The sequence below is a fragment of the Schistocerca americana genome, chromosome X, assembly GCF_021461395.2.
Source record: "Schistocerca americana isolate TAMUIC-IGC-003095 chromosome X, iqSchAmer2.1, whole genome shotgun sequence".
NCBI classification, from domain to species: domain Eukaryota; kingdom Metazoa; phylum Arthropoda; class Insecta; order Orthoptera; family Acrididae; genus Schistocerca; species Schistocerca americana.
In genome coordinates this window covers 790,670,040-790,689,456 of record NC_060130.1, presented here as the reverse complement: position 1 = coordinate 790,689,456, position 19,417 = coordinate 790,670,040, and the positions used below count along the sequence as shown (strand labels likewise).

The 19,417-nt window shown below is 46.1% G+C and overlaps 1 protein-coding gene across 1 annotated transcript in view; it reads right to left on the bottom strand.

Annotated features, from left to right (window-relative positions):
* Positions 1–318: 318 nt before the first annotated feature.
* The window catches only part of LOC124556324 (ESX-1 secretion-associated protein EspK-like), a 33,369-nt gene continuing 14,270 nt past the window's right edge, over positions 319–19,417 (bottom strand). The window contains exon 3 of the mRNA XM_047130295.1: positions 319–1,393. Within this exon, the coding sequence (XP_046986251.1) occupies positions 319–1,393 (1,075 nt within the window). The remainder of the gene's footprint in view (positions 1,394–19,417) is intronic.

Here is a 19,417-nt window from a genome sequence, read left to right as displayed (position 1 = left end):
CTTGCCTTTGGCCCGGAGAGGTTCCACTGCGACCTTGACACGGCCGACCCGCTGTCAACGAGGACAACCTGGTACAGCGGCATGTCGCGGTGAGTACGTGGAGACTTCATCAGTCCGGTGGACCGGACGCCGAAGCCCATGTCCTCGAGCTCCTCGCGAAGGTCGTCCGCACCGAACGTGAGGGGAAGGTGGCGGAATACCACCTTCAGTAGTTTGAGCGGCTCGGAGGGGTGCGTGTAGCACGGGAGGCCATCTTTGCAGATGGCGGCCATCACCGCGCGGTACTCCTCGTTGGTCGACACTGTGACCTTGTAGAGGTCACGGCCAGCGTTCTTGACAGCGGCGGACGTGGCCACCCTGTCCAGTTTGTGCTGGAACTCCTTGCACTCGCCGGCCTATTGGATGACGATAGGAGGCGGCTTCTTTTGGGCCGGCGCCGGAGGCGCGGCGCCATCCTCCATCGCATCGACGCTGGCGCCCGCAAACGTGTTGGCGGTCGGCAGCGGGGTCGGGTGCTTGCAGCGCAACAGCCCTGGCAGTGTGCCGCCGGGGTGGGGCGACAAAACCATCCTCGTCCGGCTGTCGGGAAGCGGCAGGTGAACGAGTGGGCCGCTGCGTGGTCCTCGTCGACTTCTGCACGGCGATAGTCAGCCCAGACTCTGTGGTGGAGGTGCGGGAGGCCCTGGTGGCCTTCTTCCGCGGCCTCGCTGCTTCAGATGTCTGAGAGGGAGTGTCAGAATCGTCATGCGTCACAGCCCGGCGCTTTCTGGGCGCGCGGGCAACGTCAAGGTCGGTGTCACGGCGCTCCGACTCGGCAATCGCCTCAGCCAGATTTGCGTCGGGCAGGTCGATGTCCTCCATCTCGGTGGCCGCAGCTAGCGCAGCCACGGGCTCTTCCCGTGTCTCTGGGGCCAGGGGGGCAACCGGGGGCACATCGACCTCTTCAGTGGTCGAGGCCAGCGGCGCAACTCCCGCCGAGGCCGCCACCGCCGGGACCGCAAACTCATGCGATGCGACCGGCGGGGCTCTCGGTGGCACACCCGACACATGCTGCCTCGTGTGCGGTAGAGCGGCAGCCTTCTGAATGTTACAGAAGGCGAGTATAGCCGCCTCGTCGTCCTCTCGACCAGGGTAGGGGCCCCCGTGGGCGAGTTTGTTCATAAGAATGAACACTCGATGACGAGAGTGCGCGTCAAAATCCGTAGAGTCAAACCTGTCAGCGTCAGTTGTCGAAAGCCGGTTCGTCATAAGTGGGGAGCCGGATGGGGCCGCCACCGGGACCAATTCAGTCGCCTGAGTCGGCCCCGACGGACGGCGATCCGCCACACCCTTCGCAAGTAAAGCGTCCTCTCTCATCGACATCTCGAACAGCGCCACGCGTCGCGTGTGCTGACTGTGCAGACGCAGACGCACATGACTGAGGGCAGAACCCTCTGCCGGGGACGAAGTTCTAGCGCGTGCTGCGCTTCGCCTTCTTGCATGGTGTGGTGAGGATGAGTGATGACTTCGTGGTTGTGGCTGGTACTTGACAGTTGTGCTGTTTTTTTTTTTTTTTTTTAATATATATAAAAGAAAGATAAAAGGATAGTGAGAGGGACAGTGAGAGAAAAGGAAAACGAACGGCCCAATTGACTGGCCGGGAATTACGATTAGTTACAGAATAAAGGACAGAAGGAGGAACAGTGAGAGTGAGTGAAAGCAAAAGGCCATCATCCTGGCCTCGTCGTCTTCTTAGCGGCGTGGTGATGGCGGCGGCAGGCAGTCTTGAAATGGCGAATTGGGGACGGGGGGGGGGAAGAGAAAGAAGTCAGAGGGTGACAGTTGAAGAAGTGGAAAAAGGAAGGGCCTATCATGATTAGGCCAACATTGGGCGTAGTTTGGGGGGGAAGGGGGTGGCGTGTTGGGGGAGCGAATGACATGGCGTGTTGGGGGGAATAAACTATGGCGTGAGGGAGGTAATCGGCAAGAGATGAGGTGCCTGGTGCAGGCGAGGTCATGGGGGGCGAAATAAAAGGTCGGGCCATCGAGTGGTGGCTAGTCGGTGAACACGGGTGCCCAGGGAAAGGATTAAGGGATTAGGAGAGTGACGGGTTTTTTGGTAAAAGGAGTGGGCTGTGGAGAGGATGCGGGTACGAAGGAGCGGCACTTCAGCCAGGAGGTGGAGCTCGCGGGTTGGGAAGTCGAAGGGGAGGCGGAGGGCACGCCGGAGAGCCCGGTTCTGGACGGTTTGGAGTCGGCGGAGGTGGGTGGGGGCAGCATTGCCCCACACCACCACCGCGTATTCAAGGATGGGGCGAACAAGGGAGGTGTACAGTCTAACAGCAAGGTGCGTGGGGAGGGAAGAGGTTGGGTTGATGAGAGGGTAGAGCAGGCATAGCCGCCCCATTGCCTTACGACGCACCTCGTCGATGTGGGGGCGCCAGGTTACGCGTTGGTCCCGGGTAACACCCAAGTACTTTGCAGTACGAGTCCAGGGGACCGGGGTACCAAGGACTGTCACCTGAGGGAGCCGAATGGGAATACGGCGTCGGCAGATGATAAGGGCTTGGGTTTTGGAGGGATTAAATGCCAGACGCCAGGACCTAGCCCAGTCGGTGAGGGAATCCGTAGCCCCCTGGAGCCGCTGTTGAAGAACTGCCGCACTCCGAGAACGAGAGAAGAGTGCAGTGTCATCTGCGTAGAGAGCTAAATGTACCCTCGGCGCAGAGGGCAGATCAGCTGTGAAGAGGGAGTAGAGTAGCGGTCCAAGTACGCTGCCTTGTGGTACTCCTGCCCTGATGCGTCGTCGTGTGGATTTCCCGTCAGGGATCCGAACATGGAAGGTGCGACCTTCCAGGTATGTGGCTATGAGCCGTACATGGGACACTGGGAAGCCAAGGGAAAATAATTTGTAGAGCAGCCCTTCGTGCCAGACCGAGTCAAACGCTCTGGACACGTCGAGGAGTATGGTCCCGAAGTACTCCCTACGTTCAATGGCGTCCAGTGCCTCTTCTACAAGGCGCAGGAGTTGGTGAGTGGTGGCGTGTCCCTGCCTGAAGCCAAACTGCTCATCAGGGAGGACTCGTTTTCGGGCAATGTGGATGAGCAGTCGTTTAAGGTACAGCCTCTCGAACACCTTGGAGATGGCGGGCAAGAGGCTGATGGGGCGGTAGCTGGCAGGGGAACGAAGATCCTTCCCAGCCTTGGGTGCTGACTGTGCATGGAGGAAACGAGTATTAATAACGCTGGTCACACCCACCGTTCTGAGTATGACATCATAAGCAACCAATCAGAAAACACGTCCATGATTAGATAACTTAATATATAACTACGAAGGAACAGTTACAGTTGGAAACATCGTAATGTCAATTATTGATCATTATTCGTCAATGAATATTAATTATACAATTAAAATGGTTATTGGTATGAAAGAAGGTTTAGAGTATTCTGCCCTCTAAACTCAGAACTACAAACTCTGCACCAAAGATTGTTGTCGCCCCAGCGTTTACGTGGATAATCGATGGTTACCATGGATATGGCGTCCTGTTCCGCTGTACATGTTAGTGGTGCTGACAAAGATTGTACTAGGGGGAGATACGTCGCACGTTACAGTTACATTAAAAAAAAAAAAATGTGTGTGAAATCTTATGGGACTTAATTGCTAAGGTCATCAGTCCCTAAGCTTACACACTACTTTACCTAGATTATCCTAAGGACAAACACACACACCCATGCCCGAGGGAGGACTCGAACCTCCGCCGGGACCAGCCGCACAGTCCGTGACTGCAGCGCCTAAGACCGCTCGGCTAATCCCGCGCGGGTACAGTTATGTGATGCCATAGGAATACGGTTAATTTTTCTTTCTTCTGATGTCATCGCCATGGAAAATAACTGTCCTATGGTGGAATCATACCAACATAATAACAGCGGAAAGATGTTACTAAAGTGCATCGACAGTTGCCGTGGAGTGTCCTAGCCCGGTGAGGCAGGCATCAGATGATCATAGATAATTGTGTACTGCGAAAGATATCTCGAGGGTTGACAATTCGACCTCGAAAACAGTGTTTGCATAGATATGTCGGTGATTGCCAAGGGAATAGCGTCTTATTCTCACTGCGACAATCTATGGTGCTGTAACAAGTTATACTTGGCGGAATTTAGCGTCAGTATTAGCGTAGTATTATACCTCATTGTGGTGCGGCTTATGTAGATAACTTGTTTGTGCAGCAATCGCCGACATAGTGTAGCTGAGGCAGAACAAGGGGAACGAGTCCGCATTCGCCGAGACAGATGGAAAACCGCCTAAAAACCATCCACAGACTGGCCGGCTCACCGGACCTCAACACAAGTCCGTCAGGCGGATTCGTGCCGGGGACCAGGCGCTCCTTCCCAATCCGGAAAGCCGTGCGTTAGACCGCACGGCTAACTGGGCGGGCATATTTTATGTACACAATACAGAACTATAATCTTATCACGCCAGTTGAGTCCACAATCAAGGCAAGTGGACCCCTTAGTTGTATACAATGTAACGGTCCACGTACGCTGCCGCAACGAGGCCGAGGAGTACCAAATCCTATCACAAAAGATTCCAGTGCGTGGGAAACTATAATAAAATCTGACTACAGAAACATTAAATAAATCCCGTTGCTCATAGTGCTGGCAATTTCCCCTCCAACATCCGTACCTTAAAACCATTAAATTAACGATTCCTCAGTTATGAACTGATGTGCAACAGTGTAAAATGGAATTCTGGTCGCTAACCCAGATACCAATGAATTACCCGATAATCGAAAACCTCAGATATACTAACATTACTACATTCGTCAAAATCTGAAGTGTCAGCGGTAGAATTCGGGTTCTAAGCACAGTTCTCAGTATCCACCTGCAACACAGTAACATACAACTTGACAGAAGAACTAACAAAAGTCAGGAGAAATAACTCAGGTTTACTACAAATAATAAGCTGCGCGATCTTATCTAGACCAAAGCGCTTGCGTGCGCACAACACAGCAGGTCGGCAACGCGGCCCCAAGCGCCACAGAAATAGCACACGGTAGCCCCAACAAACTAGCGTAACAGAAGAACGTACAGAGATTAAACCCACTGTCGAAGCACAACAATGATGCACTTCATTTTTGACAACCTGGCGCTCAAGAAATTGCGTGTAGTGGCTCTGCATCGATTACAAGACACAGATCGTCTAACAAGGCCAGGTAGGTTACTGTAAACAGCAATTATGTGCAACAACAACCTCACATTTGCCGTTTCCACTGCATATCCAGCTGCACACCTCACTTGTGCCGTATCGGAACTTTACACTTCTAGCAGCAAATGCCGGCCGGGGTGGCCGAGAGCTCTAGGCGCTACAGTCTGGAAACGCGCGACCGCTACGGTCGCAGGTTCGAATCCTGCCTCGGGCATGGGTGTGTGTGATGTCCTTAGGTTAGTTCGGTTTAAGTAGTTCTAAGTTCTAGGGGACTGATGACCTCAGAAGTTAAGTCCCATAGTGCTCAGAGCCATTTGAACCATAACAGCAAAATATATCCATTGGCAAGGCCACTATATGATTCCAGCTGTATAAAATGCTTCCAACACAGGGGATACTGTCCTTCAGCAACTCCTTACAGCACCCTTTAACTGACGTCCATCGTGTACTAGTCGTTGCTTCTGGTCGCATATAAGACAGTTCATTATAACCGATTCCATACTCCTCCTGTCTCTCCCGCTATCGTCACACGATGGCAACCTTGTCGGGCTAGCTCAAACACCGTAAAGATACGCAAATCCTCGACTCAACACAAGCAAAGATGCGAAAACTTACGCCATATACGAGGTGCGACAATAAAGTAATGAGACTGATGTGAAAAAGAATATTGCTTACCGTTTTAGTCAAGTTTAGTGTTGTATCCTTCAAAGTAGTTCCCTTCTGATTGCACACACTTTTTCCAGCGCTTCTGCCATTGATGGTAACATTTCTGGAACTCATCTTCTGTAATATCCTCCAAGACTCTCGTCACAGCTTTTTGGACATCTTGTGTTGTTTGAAAATGGTATCCCCTGACCGCCATTTTGACTCTTGGAAATAGACAGAAAGTCGCGCGGAGCGATATCTGGTGAATAAGGTGACTGTGGTAGTACTGAAATTTGTGTTGAGGTTAAAAATTGCTGTACTGACAGAGCAGTATGGGATGGCGCATTATCGTGAAGCAGAATCCAGTTATCAGCAATGTTGGCACGGACACGAAGAACTCTTTTACGAAGTCTTTCTAAAATTTCTTTGTAGTAATGTTGGTTAACTGTTTGTCCAGGAGGCACCCACTCTTTATGAACAATTCCTTTGGAATCAAAGAAGCACACAAGCATGAATTTCACTTTTGACTTTGACATGGGAGCTGTTTTTGGTCTGGGTGATCCCTTTGAGCACCATTGCGAACTTTGGCCTTTTTTCTCTGAATCTTACTGAAAAAAAACCAATTTTCATCATCAGTGATAACATGGCTCAACAATTATGGATTTATTTCCGTTTGCTCTAACAGATCAGCTGCCACATTTTTACGTGTTTGTCGCTGTTGTGGCGTGAGATTTTTGGGGACCATTTTTGCACAAATCTTTCTCGTACCAAGATCTTCAGTTATTATTAGACGAACCGTTTTTCGAGTGATGTTCAGTTCTTCTCCAATCATTTTCACGGATAATCTTCGATCAGATCGTACTAGTTCACGTAGCCTGGCCAAGTTGACATCCGTCCGTGAGGCTGATGGCCGTCCACTGCGGTTTCATCTTCAACATTCGTTCTGCCTTCACTAAACATTTTATTCCAACAAAAAACTTGAGCTCTTGATATAACCTCCTCTCTAAAAGCCTTCTGAAGCTTACCGTAAGTTTTCGTTGCGTTTTCACCCAATTTAAAGCAAAACGAAATTGCATACCATTGTGCAATATTATGCGGTTCCAGTTACATGACAAGATACAAAAACACGTGTTAACTTATTACAGCACAACTCACGACTGAGCAGTTGCATCGATGTGCTGCTTAGACTAGAAGCAGCTTATAGACCAAGGCCAAAGATATTGTCCCTACACAAGCCTGCAGGGCTGCCACATCTTGCAAAGAAAATCAGTCTCATTACTTTATTGTCGCACCTCGTACCTCTCCCCCCTCCTCAGAAAACTTCCAAAGAGTATCGCCCCAGTGTTGACTATTTGTGGCTCTAGGCTCCTGTTTATTATCGAGAGATGAGCTTTAAACATTTTCTTTCTCCTGGGCTCAAACAATAACAGTAAAAGGAGTTAAAAATTCCTACGGTTTCTCAATGTCCGGTGTACCTCGGTAACAATTTCTTTCAATTTTATCATCTGCCTTGCCAGTTACTCCCAGGTTTTGCGTCATCACGCGATCGCCTTCCAAGTACAGGTTTGGCTGCCAGTTTATGCCATACCACTGCTTGTCTGTCTGATGGTCTCTTCAAACATTATTTCTGTCTTGCCTCCACTGTGTAATCAATTGGCCGGCCGAAGTGGCCGTGCGGTTAAAGGCGCTGCAGTCTGCAACCGCAAGACCGCTACGGTCGCAGGTTCGAATCCTGCCTCGGGCATGGATGTTTGTGATGTCCTTAGGTTAGTTAGGTTTAACTAGTTCTAAGTTCTAGGGGACTAATGACCTCAGCAGTTGAGTCCCATAGTGCTCAGAGCCATTTGAACCATTTTTGTAATCAATTCCTGAGGGGGTTATCGTCTCTGGCAACAAGTCATCTATGAGCCACAAATTACTCATTGGGGTTGTAATCTTAAACCTGATATATAGCTATGACGTGGTCCAGTGACTCATGTTTCTCTGCATCAAAGGCCAACATCAGTTAGGCTAATGATTGACCCCAGGCCCGTTGATCGCTGCTATAGCAGAGTATCAACGCAGAACGTAAATTCCTATTCACTGTTTCCGCCTAATATGAGTTGGGATAGTGTGGGATGATCTTGCTTGCGACAGTACCTAACTGCTGAGTAGTTGCTCTTCCTAACAGCATTCCATAAGAACAAACCAGTTTGGTCTTTACTTGTGGCTACTTGTACTTAAGTACTTTGGCTATGCACGATTGTTTAAATGGTTCAAATGGCTCTGAGCACTGTGGAACTTAACATCTGAGGTCATCAGTCCCCTAGAACGTAGAACTACTTAAACCTAACTAACCTAAGGACATCACACACATCCATGCCCGAGGCAAGATTCGAACCTGCGACCGTAGCGGTCGCGCGGTTCCAGACTGAAGCACCAAGAACCGCTCGGCCACACCGGCCGGCGATTGTTTAAAAAGAATAAATCGGTGTAGTCATAGGGTGGAGTCACGCACTTCTGCTTTCATGACCTACAGCTAACTCGCTGCAAATAATAGCCTGTAGTTGTAGTCCTGCCATCAAATAGTCGATGAACTGGCTAGAATTGCTAGTTAATAAAATACACAGGAATACAAAACAAAAGTTAAATGAATAATTGTCTAGCAAGGGTTCTATTCTAACATCTGCAATTGATGTAGACGACAGCATTATGTTGAATAACGCTTATTCAAGAAAGGTTATCTCAAATAAATGGGAAGTGAACCTACGATATTCAGTTAAAATATAGACAAAAATGCCCTTATCAATGCAGCAAAGCTACGTTAAATCGTTACGAGAATGGCAGCAAAATCCCCAAACGAAACTGTAATCAAAGATATGCGAAAACAAAGTCCATTTTGTGATCGCCACACACGAAATAATCACCAGCTCAAAAAAGTTCAGAGTTCAACATGATGATTCGCACCCATACTGTCTATCCTCAGTTCCGTAGTGCAAGTGGCAAAAGAGTCCTACTCCGGAGTACAATAAGACCTCTCAAAATATAAAAGTCTGTTCTAAAGTTAGAGTACTGTAGCTGCCGTCACTGCCCAGAATCAATCACCTATACAATTGAATCATGCACATTACCATAGGCAGGTCTACTTTCTTCCCACACTCGACACTAAGTGCCTAGAACCACCTGTTGAGCTTGTCATTCGAAAAGTCCCTGTGTTCACTTGACTTCCGTAGTGTTCTTCCACTGTCTGCTTCTCGATTGACTGAAGGCCGTCCCCATCAAAAATACACTCCTGGAAATGGAAAAAAGAACACATTGACACCGGTGTGTCAGACCCACCATACTTGCTCCGGACACTGCGAGAGGGCTGTACAAGCAATGATCACACGCACGGCACAGCGGACACACCAGGAACCGCGGTGTTGGCCGTCGAATGGCGCTAGCTGCGCAGCATTTGTGCACCGCCGCCGTCAGTGTCAGCCAGTTTGCCGTGGCATACGGAGCTCCATCGCAGTCTTTAACACTGGTAGCATGCCGCGACAGCGTGGACGTGAACCGTATGTGCAGTTGACGGACTTTGAGCGAGGGCGTATAGTGGGCATGCGGGAGGCCGGGTGGACGTACCGCCGAATTGCTCAACACGTGGGGCGTGAGGTCTCCACAGTACATCGATGTTGTCGCCAGTGGTCGGCGGAAGGTGCACGTGCCCGTCGACCTGGGACCGGACCGCAGTGACGCACGGATGCACGCCAAGACCGTAGGATACTACGCAGTGCCGTAGGGGACCGCACCGCCACTTCCCAGCAAATTAGGGACACTGTTGCTCCTGGGGTATCGGCGAGGACCATTCGCAACCGTCTCCATGAAGCTGGGCTACGGTCCCGCACACCGTTAGGCCGTCTTCCGCTCACGCCCCAACATCGTGCAGCCCGCCTCCAGTGGTGTTGCGACAGGCGTGAATGGAGGGACGAATGGAGACGTGTCGTCTTCAGCGATGAGAGTCGCTTCTGCCTTGGTGCCAATGATGGTCGTATGCGTGTTTGGCGCCGTGCAGGTGAGCGCCACAATCAGGACTGCATACGACCGAGGCACACAGGGCCAACACCCGGCATCATGGTGTGGGGAGCGATCTCCTACACTGGCCGTACACCACTGGTGATCGTCGAGGGGACACTGAATAGTGCACGGTACATCCAAACCGTCATCGAACCCATCGTTCTACCATTCCTAGACCGGCAAGGGAACTTGCTGTTCCAACAGGACAATGCACGTCCGCATGTATCCCGTGCCACCCAACGTGCTCTAGAAGGTGTAAGTCAACTACCCTGGCTAGCAAGATCTCCGGATCTGCCCCCCATTGAGCATGTTTGTGACTGGATGAAGCGTCGTCTCACGCGGTCTGCACGTCCAGCACGAACGCTGGTCCAACTGAGGCGCCAGGTGGAAATGGCATGGCAAGCCGTTCCACAGGACTACATCCAGCATCTCTACGATCGTCTCCATGGGAGAATAGCAGCCTGCATTGCTGCGAAAGGTTGATATACACTGTACTAGTGCCGACATTGTGCATGCTCTGTTGCCTGTGTCTATGTGCCTGTGGTTCTGTCAGTGTGATCATGTGATGTATCTGACCCCAGGAATGTGTCAATAAAGTTTCCCCTTCCTGGGACAATGAATTCACGGTGTTCTTATTTCAATTTCCAGGAGTGTACATTGTCCTTAAGCTCTATACATATGATTTGATTCATCTTTACCACTTTCCCACATCAAACTAATATATTACAACAATATTTAAATAAAGAGATGTTACAAGTATTTGGTCACACTCACAACATTCATAGTGAATATAAGTCACGGTTTGTCCAGAAATAAATGAGCCAGTATTCTTGCACAAGTGCTCTCACATTAAATGACTACAGGTTGTCCTTATATATTGTTTAAACGATTATTTTAGGCCTGCTTGACGAGAGCGTCTTTTGGTCATCTGTTCAATTGTGGTGTCCGCTAACACATGCAACTCGCCACTTTTAAATTAGCGCAGTTTTTTAATAGTATTTGCAGTCAACATTTAAATAAAGTGACTGGCAAAATAGTAAACTGTTCATTAAATAAATACACAAATATGACAAAATATGAGGTATTCATGCTGTATTAATTTACTCTGTAATTGTGGCGAATATGATGTTCTGAGTAATATTTGCATAATGAAACAGATATAACAGACGTCGAAAATCTATAAATAAAATAGATGCAGCTATAACGTTGTTGTGATGCCACGTGTAAGCAGGAAAAATGCGTACCATCACGTTTCCTACTTTGATTAAGGTCGGATTGTGGCCTATCGCGATTGCGGTTTCTCGTATCGCGACATTGCTGCTCCCGTTGGTCGAGATCCAATGACTGTTAGCAGAATATGGATTCGGTGGGTTCAGGAGGGTAATACGGAACGCCGTACTGGATCCCGACGGCCTCGTATCACTACCAGTCGATATGACAGGCATCTTATCCGCATGGCTGTAACGGATCGTGGAACCACGTCTCGATCCCTGAGTCAACAGACGGGGACGTTTGCAAGACAACAACCATCTGCACGAACAGTTCGATGACGTTTGCAGCAGCATGTACTGTCAGCTCGGAGACCATGGCTGCGGCTACCCTTGACGCTGCATCACAGACAGGAGTGCTTGCGATGGTGTACTCAACGACGAACCATGGTGCACGAATGGCAAAACGTCATTTTTTCGGATGAATCTAGGTTCTGTTTACAGCATCACGATGGTCGCATCCGTGTTTGGAGACATCGCGGTGAACGCACATTGGGAGCGTGTATTCGTCATCGCCATACTGGCGTATCACCTGGCGTGATGATATGGGGTGTCATTGGTTACACGTCTCTGTCGCCTCTTGTTCGCATTGACGGCACTTTGAACAGTGGACTCTACAGTTTAGATGTGTTTCGAACCGTGGCTCTACCCTTCATTCGATCCCCGCGAAACCCTATATTTCAGCAGGATAATGCACGACCGCATGTTGCAGGTCCTGTACGGGCGTTTCTGGATACAGAAAATGTTCGACTGCTGCCCTGGCCAGCACATTCTCCAGATCTCTCACCAATTGAAAACGTCTGGTCAATGGTGGCCAAACAACTGGCTCGTCACAATACGCCAGTCACTACTCTTGATGAACTGTGGTATCGTGTTGAAGCTGCATGGTCATCTGTACCTGTACACGCCATCGAAGCTCTGTTCAACTCAATGCCCAGGCGTATCAAAACCGTTATTACGGCCAGAGGTGGTTGTTCTGGGTACTGATTTCTCAGGATCTATGCACCCAAATTGCGTGAAAATGTAATCACATGTCAGTTCTAGTATAATATATTTGTCCATTGAATAACTGTTTATCATCTGCATTTCTTCTCGGTGTAGTAATTTTAATGGCCAGTGGTCTATTAGTTCACTGTGAAATATTAACTTCTGTAGTTTTAAAGACTCTGAAATATCGATGCGTCAATTGATGTAACTCATTTATCTAAGATCATTGATGTATTCAGATTTCCATTAATAATTGGTGTGCTATAGTCGAATCTCAAAGAGCTCTACCTTGGCCATCTTTATGATCGTCTGATACTCCGCCATTTCCTAGAGCATATGCTGCACAAAGGCAATGCGAGTATCAGCTGTCCAAATTGCCAGCTCTGAAATTTATGCGTTGCCGGCGACAGGCTCATTGTCTCTGCACCTGAGCTCCCCGGAGTGGACGCGTGACGTCATCGTCCCTCCCACTCGCACACAGTCAAGCAAGCAAATACAGCTCTCCTCAGTATAAGCTCTTGGTGACGAGTAAGTCACCCATATACTCGTAACGTCACATACTGTGATGGATACCAAGGTCAACACAAAAGTTCTTTAACCCCTTCCATGTGAAACACATGCCATTGTCCATTACTAACGTTTTGGTCGACTCGCACATTCCTATGTTTTTAAGAGCGGAAATGGACTAGTCATAGCAGTACTTGTAGGGAAGAATCGCATGAAACGCGAAAATGCGTCCACCCACACGAGGATATTGCAATTCCCTTACAGAGATCTGGGTAACGGTCGCACAAAGTCGAAAAAGTTCGTTGAATGTCCTTTCAACCGATTTAGATGCTAATATACCGACCTTTGAGTTCTGAGTCAATTTGCATTCAGCACACGCCTTACACCAATTCTAGTGCCAATATCGTCATCCATATGCCATAAAATCTTCTCACGTATTTTATAACTAGTGTTAAATACCCCAGGTGTCCAACTATCGGATTCATGGTAATATTTTACAAAATACGGCACCAGATCTTGTGGCACCACAATGTTACGTTATTTGTCATATTGAGCTATTCAACACCACCCCCTGCATCAAATGTGGCTTAACATTCTCCATTTTGAAGCTTCCAGCTGATGTCTCAGATGTCATTTTGATAGTCCATGATACCTTCAAATAACTGGTATCAGAATTAGGTTAACACTTTCAGTAGGTAGTTTTTCCGTCTTCCCCTGACTGACTTCTAACATCGTACTCTATATATCAGCGATAATGTTGTCACTGCCCGTAACGCTGACCACTTCGAAATTTAATGAAAGTATCGATACCACCCATCTGGGTATGATCTCTATCTTCCTTGGTTTTCCCAAGATCGAACTCAGCGTCTGGTTGTTTTTAACCGAAAATGCGTGTTCTCCAAATAGAAATTCCGAGCCAAGCAGGACAGCTAAAGCTGCGACTTCATAAACAGTATTTATTTTCGTTGTTACTGAGTGCTCTTTAAGCGTAAACTATAGGTCGTCTTTCTCCCTTCCCCTCTTGTAACACCACACCTACCCTCGCACTGAGGCACTGCCTTTAATATAAATTGTGTACCAAAACTGGGTAATGTTAGTATGGAAGAAGCACTGAGCGCTTGTTTTGGGGCACTGAGGGCCTCTTGTTGAGACTCTCTCCAGAAACTTTGTTCTTTTTACGTAACCCATTGAGAGGGTGCTACTTTCTGAGCAAATCCCGGAATGAACCTAAAAAAAAAAAACGCCGTTCCTCGAATCGAGCAACAATAGACTGTACTCCGCCAGGCTCAATAGTCACTACTACAGGTGCTACCAGATGGCCTAAAAACTGTGCATGGTTGCACAAGCTATTTTCATCTTCTCAGGGTCTGCATTAAGTCTCACCTTTCTGAACCTCGTAAATACTTCATAGAGTTGGTTACAATGGTCATCCACAATCTCGCTATAGAGGCTGTTTGTTTTAACTTGAGCCGACCGCGGTGGTCTAGCGGTTCTAGGCGCTCAGTCCGGAACCGCGCGGCTGCTACGGTCGCAGGTTCGAATCCTGCCTCGGGCATGGGTGTGTGTGATGTCCTTAGGTTAGTTAGGTTTAAGTAGTTCTAAGTTCTAAGGGACTGATGACCACAGATGTTAAGTCTCGAGACCCACGCTTTGTACGAAGAACGTTGTAGGTGAAAAATTGTTAGTAAATGGGACATCAGTGTGCCACAACTGGCCACCTAACCACACCTCCTGTATGGGCTGGGTCCACTTTGCATTTTCAAAACGGGACACCCATTTTTATTGCGTATTCGGATTCTACGCAAAAAATTCGTACGTTTACTAAAACCATTGTTTTCCATTTGTGGTAAGTGGCGCTGTAATCGAAAAATATCAAGTGCGTCTGTTTTTGCAACTAAGAACCGATGCATTTGATTCTACATTTCATTTACGAGGTAAATGTAAGCGTTAGTGTTCTATCGTTTGGTATGTAAGTTCGAAATTTTAGTGTTGCAATTTTGATTTTACAGTACAGTATGATTATCCGTTTCGATTTTTAGGTAGAAACAACGTTTAGTGTGATATAGGAACAACGACGTGAATGTTACAGTTTTCTGTTCCCATCCGGAAGCTTGATATCTGAACCTGTTGCTTCTCACCGTAATGTTCATTCACAATAAATGTTCAAACTGACGACCTTCCGTTTCGATATGCTTATTAATTCGTGCGTGGAATGGATATATGCAGCTTAAAAGCATTGTGAATTATAATTGTGGCGAAACGCGAAAGGACGCACCGATAGCAAGCATCCCGGTGGGAACAAAACTGTAACATCCACGTCGTTGTTACTGGATCAAGCTGAACGTAGTTTCTAACCAGACATTGAGGCGGTTAACCATACTTAACTATTCAGTTACATTTGCAACACTAAACTAAGTTTTTAACATAAATGCCAGCCATTAGAAAAGTAAGGTTTACATTTTCATCTTAAGTTAAATATAGAAAATTAATTAGAAAATTAAGGTTTACATTTACATCGTAAGTTAAATATAGAAACAAATGCGTTGGTTCTTAATAGCGGAAACAAGCATACTTTTTTTTGACGGTTACAGTGTCATTTACCACATTGGAAAACAATGGTTGTAGTGAACAGTACGTTATTATGCAATAAAAATATGGGGTTCCCATTTGAAAATACAAAGTTGGGCCCGCCTATACCGGAACGGTGGTTAGGGGGTAGCCAGTAGCACAGGGAAGTCCCCTTTACTTAACTTCCACCTACATTTTTTCGCATGTATCGTTGTCGAGATATTTGGTTGTATCAAGTTGAAACAAACACGCTGTATATTACGGGGTCGTCCAAGCAATTTTAGACTGCCAAAACTTAATACCCGAAAATATCTAGTCCATGAGTTGTGTAAGCATGGGAGTCCCGGTGTATAAACCGAACGGAACGCTATAGAACTTGTAAATGTTCCATCTGTACTAAACGCCGTTATAGGTTGCGGTTTTTCTGCCAGAGGTACCTGATTAAGTGCTCGGTCAGGGGTGGGAAAGACCTTGGCTCCCTTGAACCTGTCGAAGCTCGACTGAAGATCAGGCAAGGGAACTGATTATGTAATTACTTTGTTATTCAAATATCTATAATGAACTACAGGCCTGTGCTCACCATTATATTTCGACGCCATGAAAATAGGCGTAGCATATAGGTATTTCGATGACTATATCTTTGTGTTCATATTATTAACCAGATCCCACAGAATCTTCATTCTCGATGACGTGAACCGATGCTGGGGCTTGCGTACCGGAATATCGTCTTAACTAGTGTGCGCTATCAACGATGTACTGCCTAATTCAGCAGTCAAAACATTCGGAAACTTGGCAAATTTACCTAATTCTCTCCTAGTCTCCCTGCCTCAAGTGGTTTATAGGGTCGGCATTATCTTTCATGAATCCATCGATCTGCACTACCTGACAGCTCAAAATATGAGCTCAAAATTGCATGACATCCGGTTTGAATTTGAAATAAAATCTTGTCTGCGTCATCTAATATCAATCCTATCTCGGCAATTAAGTCAGATCGCAATACACATGGGACGGCCAAGCCGTGCACTATTCTTACTGGAAATTTCCAGGTGTATTGGCCAGATCTTATCGCAACAGTAATCTGGTCTATTATTCCTATTGTTGTTTCATTGGTGGTCTTGTATCCTTTTCTTCGATAATGTCCTTCAAATTGCGATATAGTTTGTTGCCCTCACCACTTTTCATCAATGACCATGACCATACTTCCTGAATAAAATGGCTACATATCGTTTCTTCATTAGTAAATGCAAATGAATGGTACTCTACCTGTGTCCCTATTATTTTTGTTATCCCTTTAATACCCGTTCCCGTTCGTATGCCCAATTTTCCTCGTCGCCGGGTCTCTACCCCCACTGTCAATCATTTTCCAAGATCCTGTTTGCCTTGCACTCCTGACAAAAATGGCCTTGTTCCCCGAAACGCCAACACTATTTCCGTGATCCTGTTTGGTATGTCCTGTACGATTGCTCTTGTTTTACTCTGAGCGCAATTCCGACTAATATGGCCATTCTTACCACATGTAAAGCATTTTAACTGTTTCTGACTGTGGTGCAATACGCATTGCTTTTCCTGCCTTTCAGCAACGTATTGTATCGCTCGTATATGACGTACGATAGCATTCAATTCTTTGAACGATGTAGACTTATTACGAATTAATTGTCTCTGCACGTCATAAGTATAAGCCATTTAATATATTCTGTACAGTGTCTACTTCCGTATATGGGGAACAATACTCTTGTCTCTTTCGTATTCTATCAACGTAATTTCTAAATCTCTTTGTCGTTGTTCCTACCGTATTGTTCATATACCAGTTATTGCAATGCCATAGGCGGTATTCCTTCTCTGTAAAGCATTTCTCTTAGTTGTCCGCAGCTCGTGGTCGTGCGGTAGCGTTCTCGCTTCCCGCTCCCGGGCTCCCGAGTTAGATTCCCGGCGGGGTCAGGGATTTTCTCTGCCTCGTGATGACTGGATGTTGGGTGATGTCCTTAGGATAGTTAGGTTTAAGTAGTTCTAAGTTCTAGGGGACTGATGACCATAGATGTTAAGTCCCATAGTGCTCAGAGCCATTTGAACCATCTCTTAGTTCATTTATGCCCTGTTTTTGTTCTATCACCTATACGCTCTATTCTGGCCAACGAACCTTTTAATGTAGTTGCCCCATATACGTAACACATTCCATTCAGACATACCCATTCTTTTATGCTGCCTTAATTCTGTTTCTGCCTCTAAGAACTGTACTGTTTCTTCCACATAACCTCCTGTTTTTCCTTTAAATTTACATTTATATATTCCTGCTAAGGGTTGGATAACTTGGCGAACGTACTTTCCATCTGTTCCTAATGCGTCATCCACCTGGTTTCCACTCCCTACTCATTATTCCCTCTAATTTCTAACTGCAGTAGCACTAGCTTTAACACTAATTTGCTTTTGCTTATTAGACCATTCATCTAACCACTGACACATCTATTATGTCTCACTGCAAACCATGTCATCAGCCCCTGCACGCTCTAAATCTTTCACTATTTGTATTATGTTCCACTCTAGCATCTAATGTAACCTGGCTAGCCGTTAGACCTGAATTATGAAGGAGTGGTCTGTATTCTAAAATTTCAGTAAGCGCCATGTGTGTAGAAGCGTCAGCCAAACTTAGCTTTTGTTCTTGAAATTTAATATTAACAGGTTCGGCCATTCTCTTTTGTAGTCTGGATTAATTCATCTATACCTTTATACTGTGGTGTTACTTCTCTGTGCAACAATTCGTACTTTAATTAATCATCCGTGAGGTAAGCCAGGTACTTTATAATTGCAGTCGCCATGCTGAAACAACAACAGTACTCCGTATATATATGTGCCGCTCTGCAACACCCCCCTCCCCCCCCATCTCTGCTATCACTTTTGTTACATATACAGGAGTGGAGCGGGAACTGCGTCCAATAACTGCAGAGTGGTGTTTCAAAACAATTACCTCAACAGTTAAATAGAATTAAAAACACTAAAATTTAATCATGCATTTGATCAAACAAATCTTTAATACTACAATTATAGTGCTTATGTACAAAATACAGAACCCTAATCTTATAATCTTCAATGTCAGCTGGGTCCACTGCCACAGTGCAATCAACGCCTGTGGACTCCTTAGTTATATACAATGTAACTGTCTGCAGACGCCACTGGAACCTGGCAGACAAGAAAAAAATGATACACAACAGACTCATCTGAATGGGAAACTATTAAAACTTGACCACAGAAACATTTAATAACTCCCTTTGCTCATAGTGCTGGCAATTTCTTCTCTAACACCCATATCTTAAAACCATGACAATTCCCCAGTTAAGAATTGGTGTAAAACAATGTAAATCTGAATTCCGACTACTAAGTCAGATTCAAATGCATTAGCCAATAATCTAAAACTTAAACTGTAGTAACAGTTAACAACATTCGTCAATTAATATCCTTAGGAGAAGTGGCAGTGCTAGCTGCCCAGATTCTAGGCACAGTTCTCAATAACTACTTGCAGCACAGTAACAAACAGTTTCACAAAAGAACCAATAAAAGACCAGATGAACTCACTCAGCTTTTCTACAAGTAATGGTAGAGGATTCGTGCGAGCTTATCTGCACCCAGGTCCTTGCGTGCGCACACATAACAGGCCGGCAATGCGTCCCTAAGTGCCACTGCAATAGCACGCCGTAGCCCTCACAAACAAGAGATGGCCGAAGCTGTTCTTTCCAGAGATCGGATCAGAACTGGTCACTCACTGGAGTGAATTACTTTTCCACGACTCGCCACTCACCATTCACTCACAAAAATAAGTAAAAGAAAAGCACTTTGCCTTTCTAATTTGGGTTACTAAACCTGTATTTTTATCAAATTTGGTCCTTTGTTAAAAGAACATATAAAGAGGAGTAACAATTTTTTGTCATGCCCCAAGTAATTTTCAGATACAAAAGTTTTAAATTTCGTCTACAATAAAAGTGATAAATGTTACAGCAAAATCTTAAATATTTTTTATCTAGTGGAAAAATTTTAAGAATGAAGACTGAATTTTGTTATATTTTGATACTTTTATTGGAAAAAACTACAGTATAAGAAATATAACAACTGTAACTAAAGTGTACCAGCAGTCGTCATTTACAGCCAGTATTACCATATGTGCACCAAAAAGGAAAATTAATCAATATCGTAATTTATAAATAAAATTTGACCCATTTTAGTCAATGTGAGC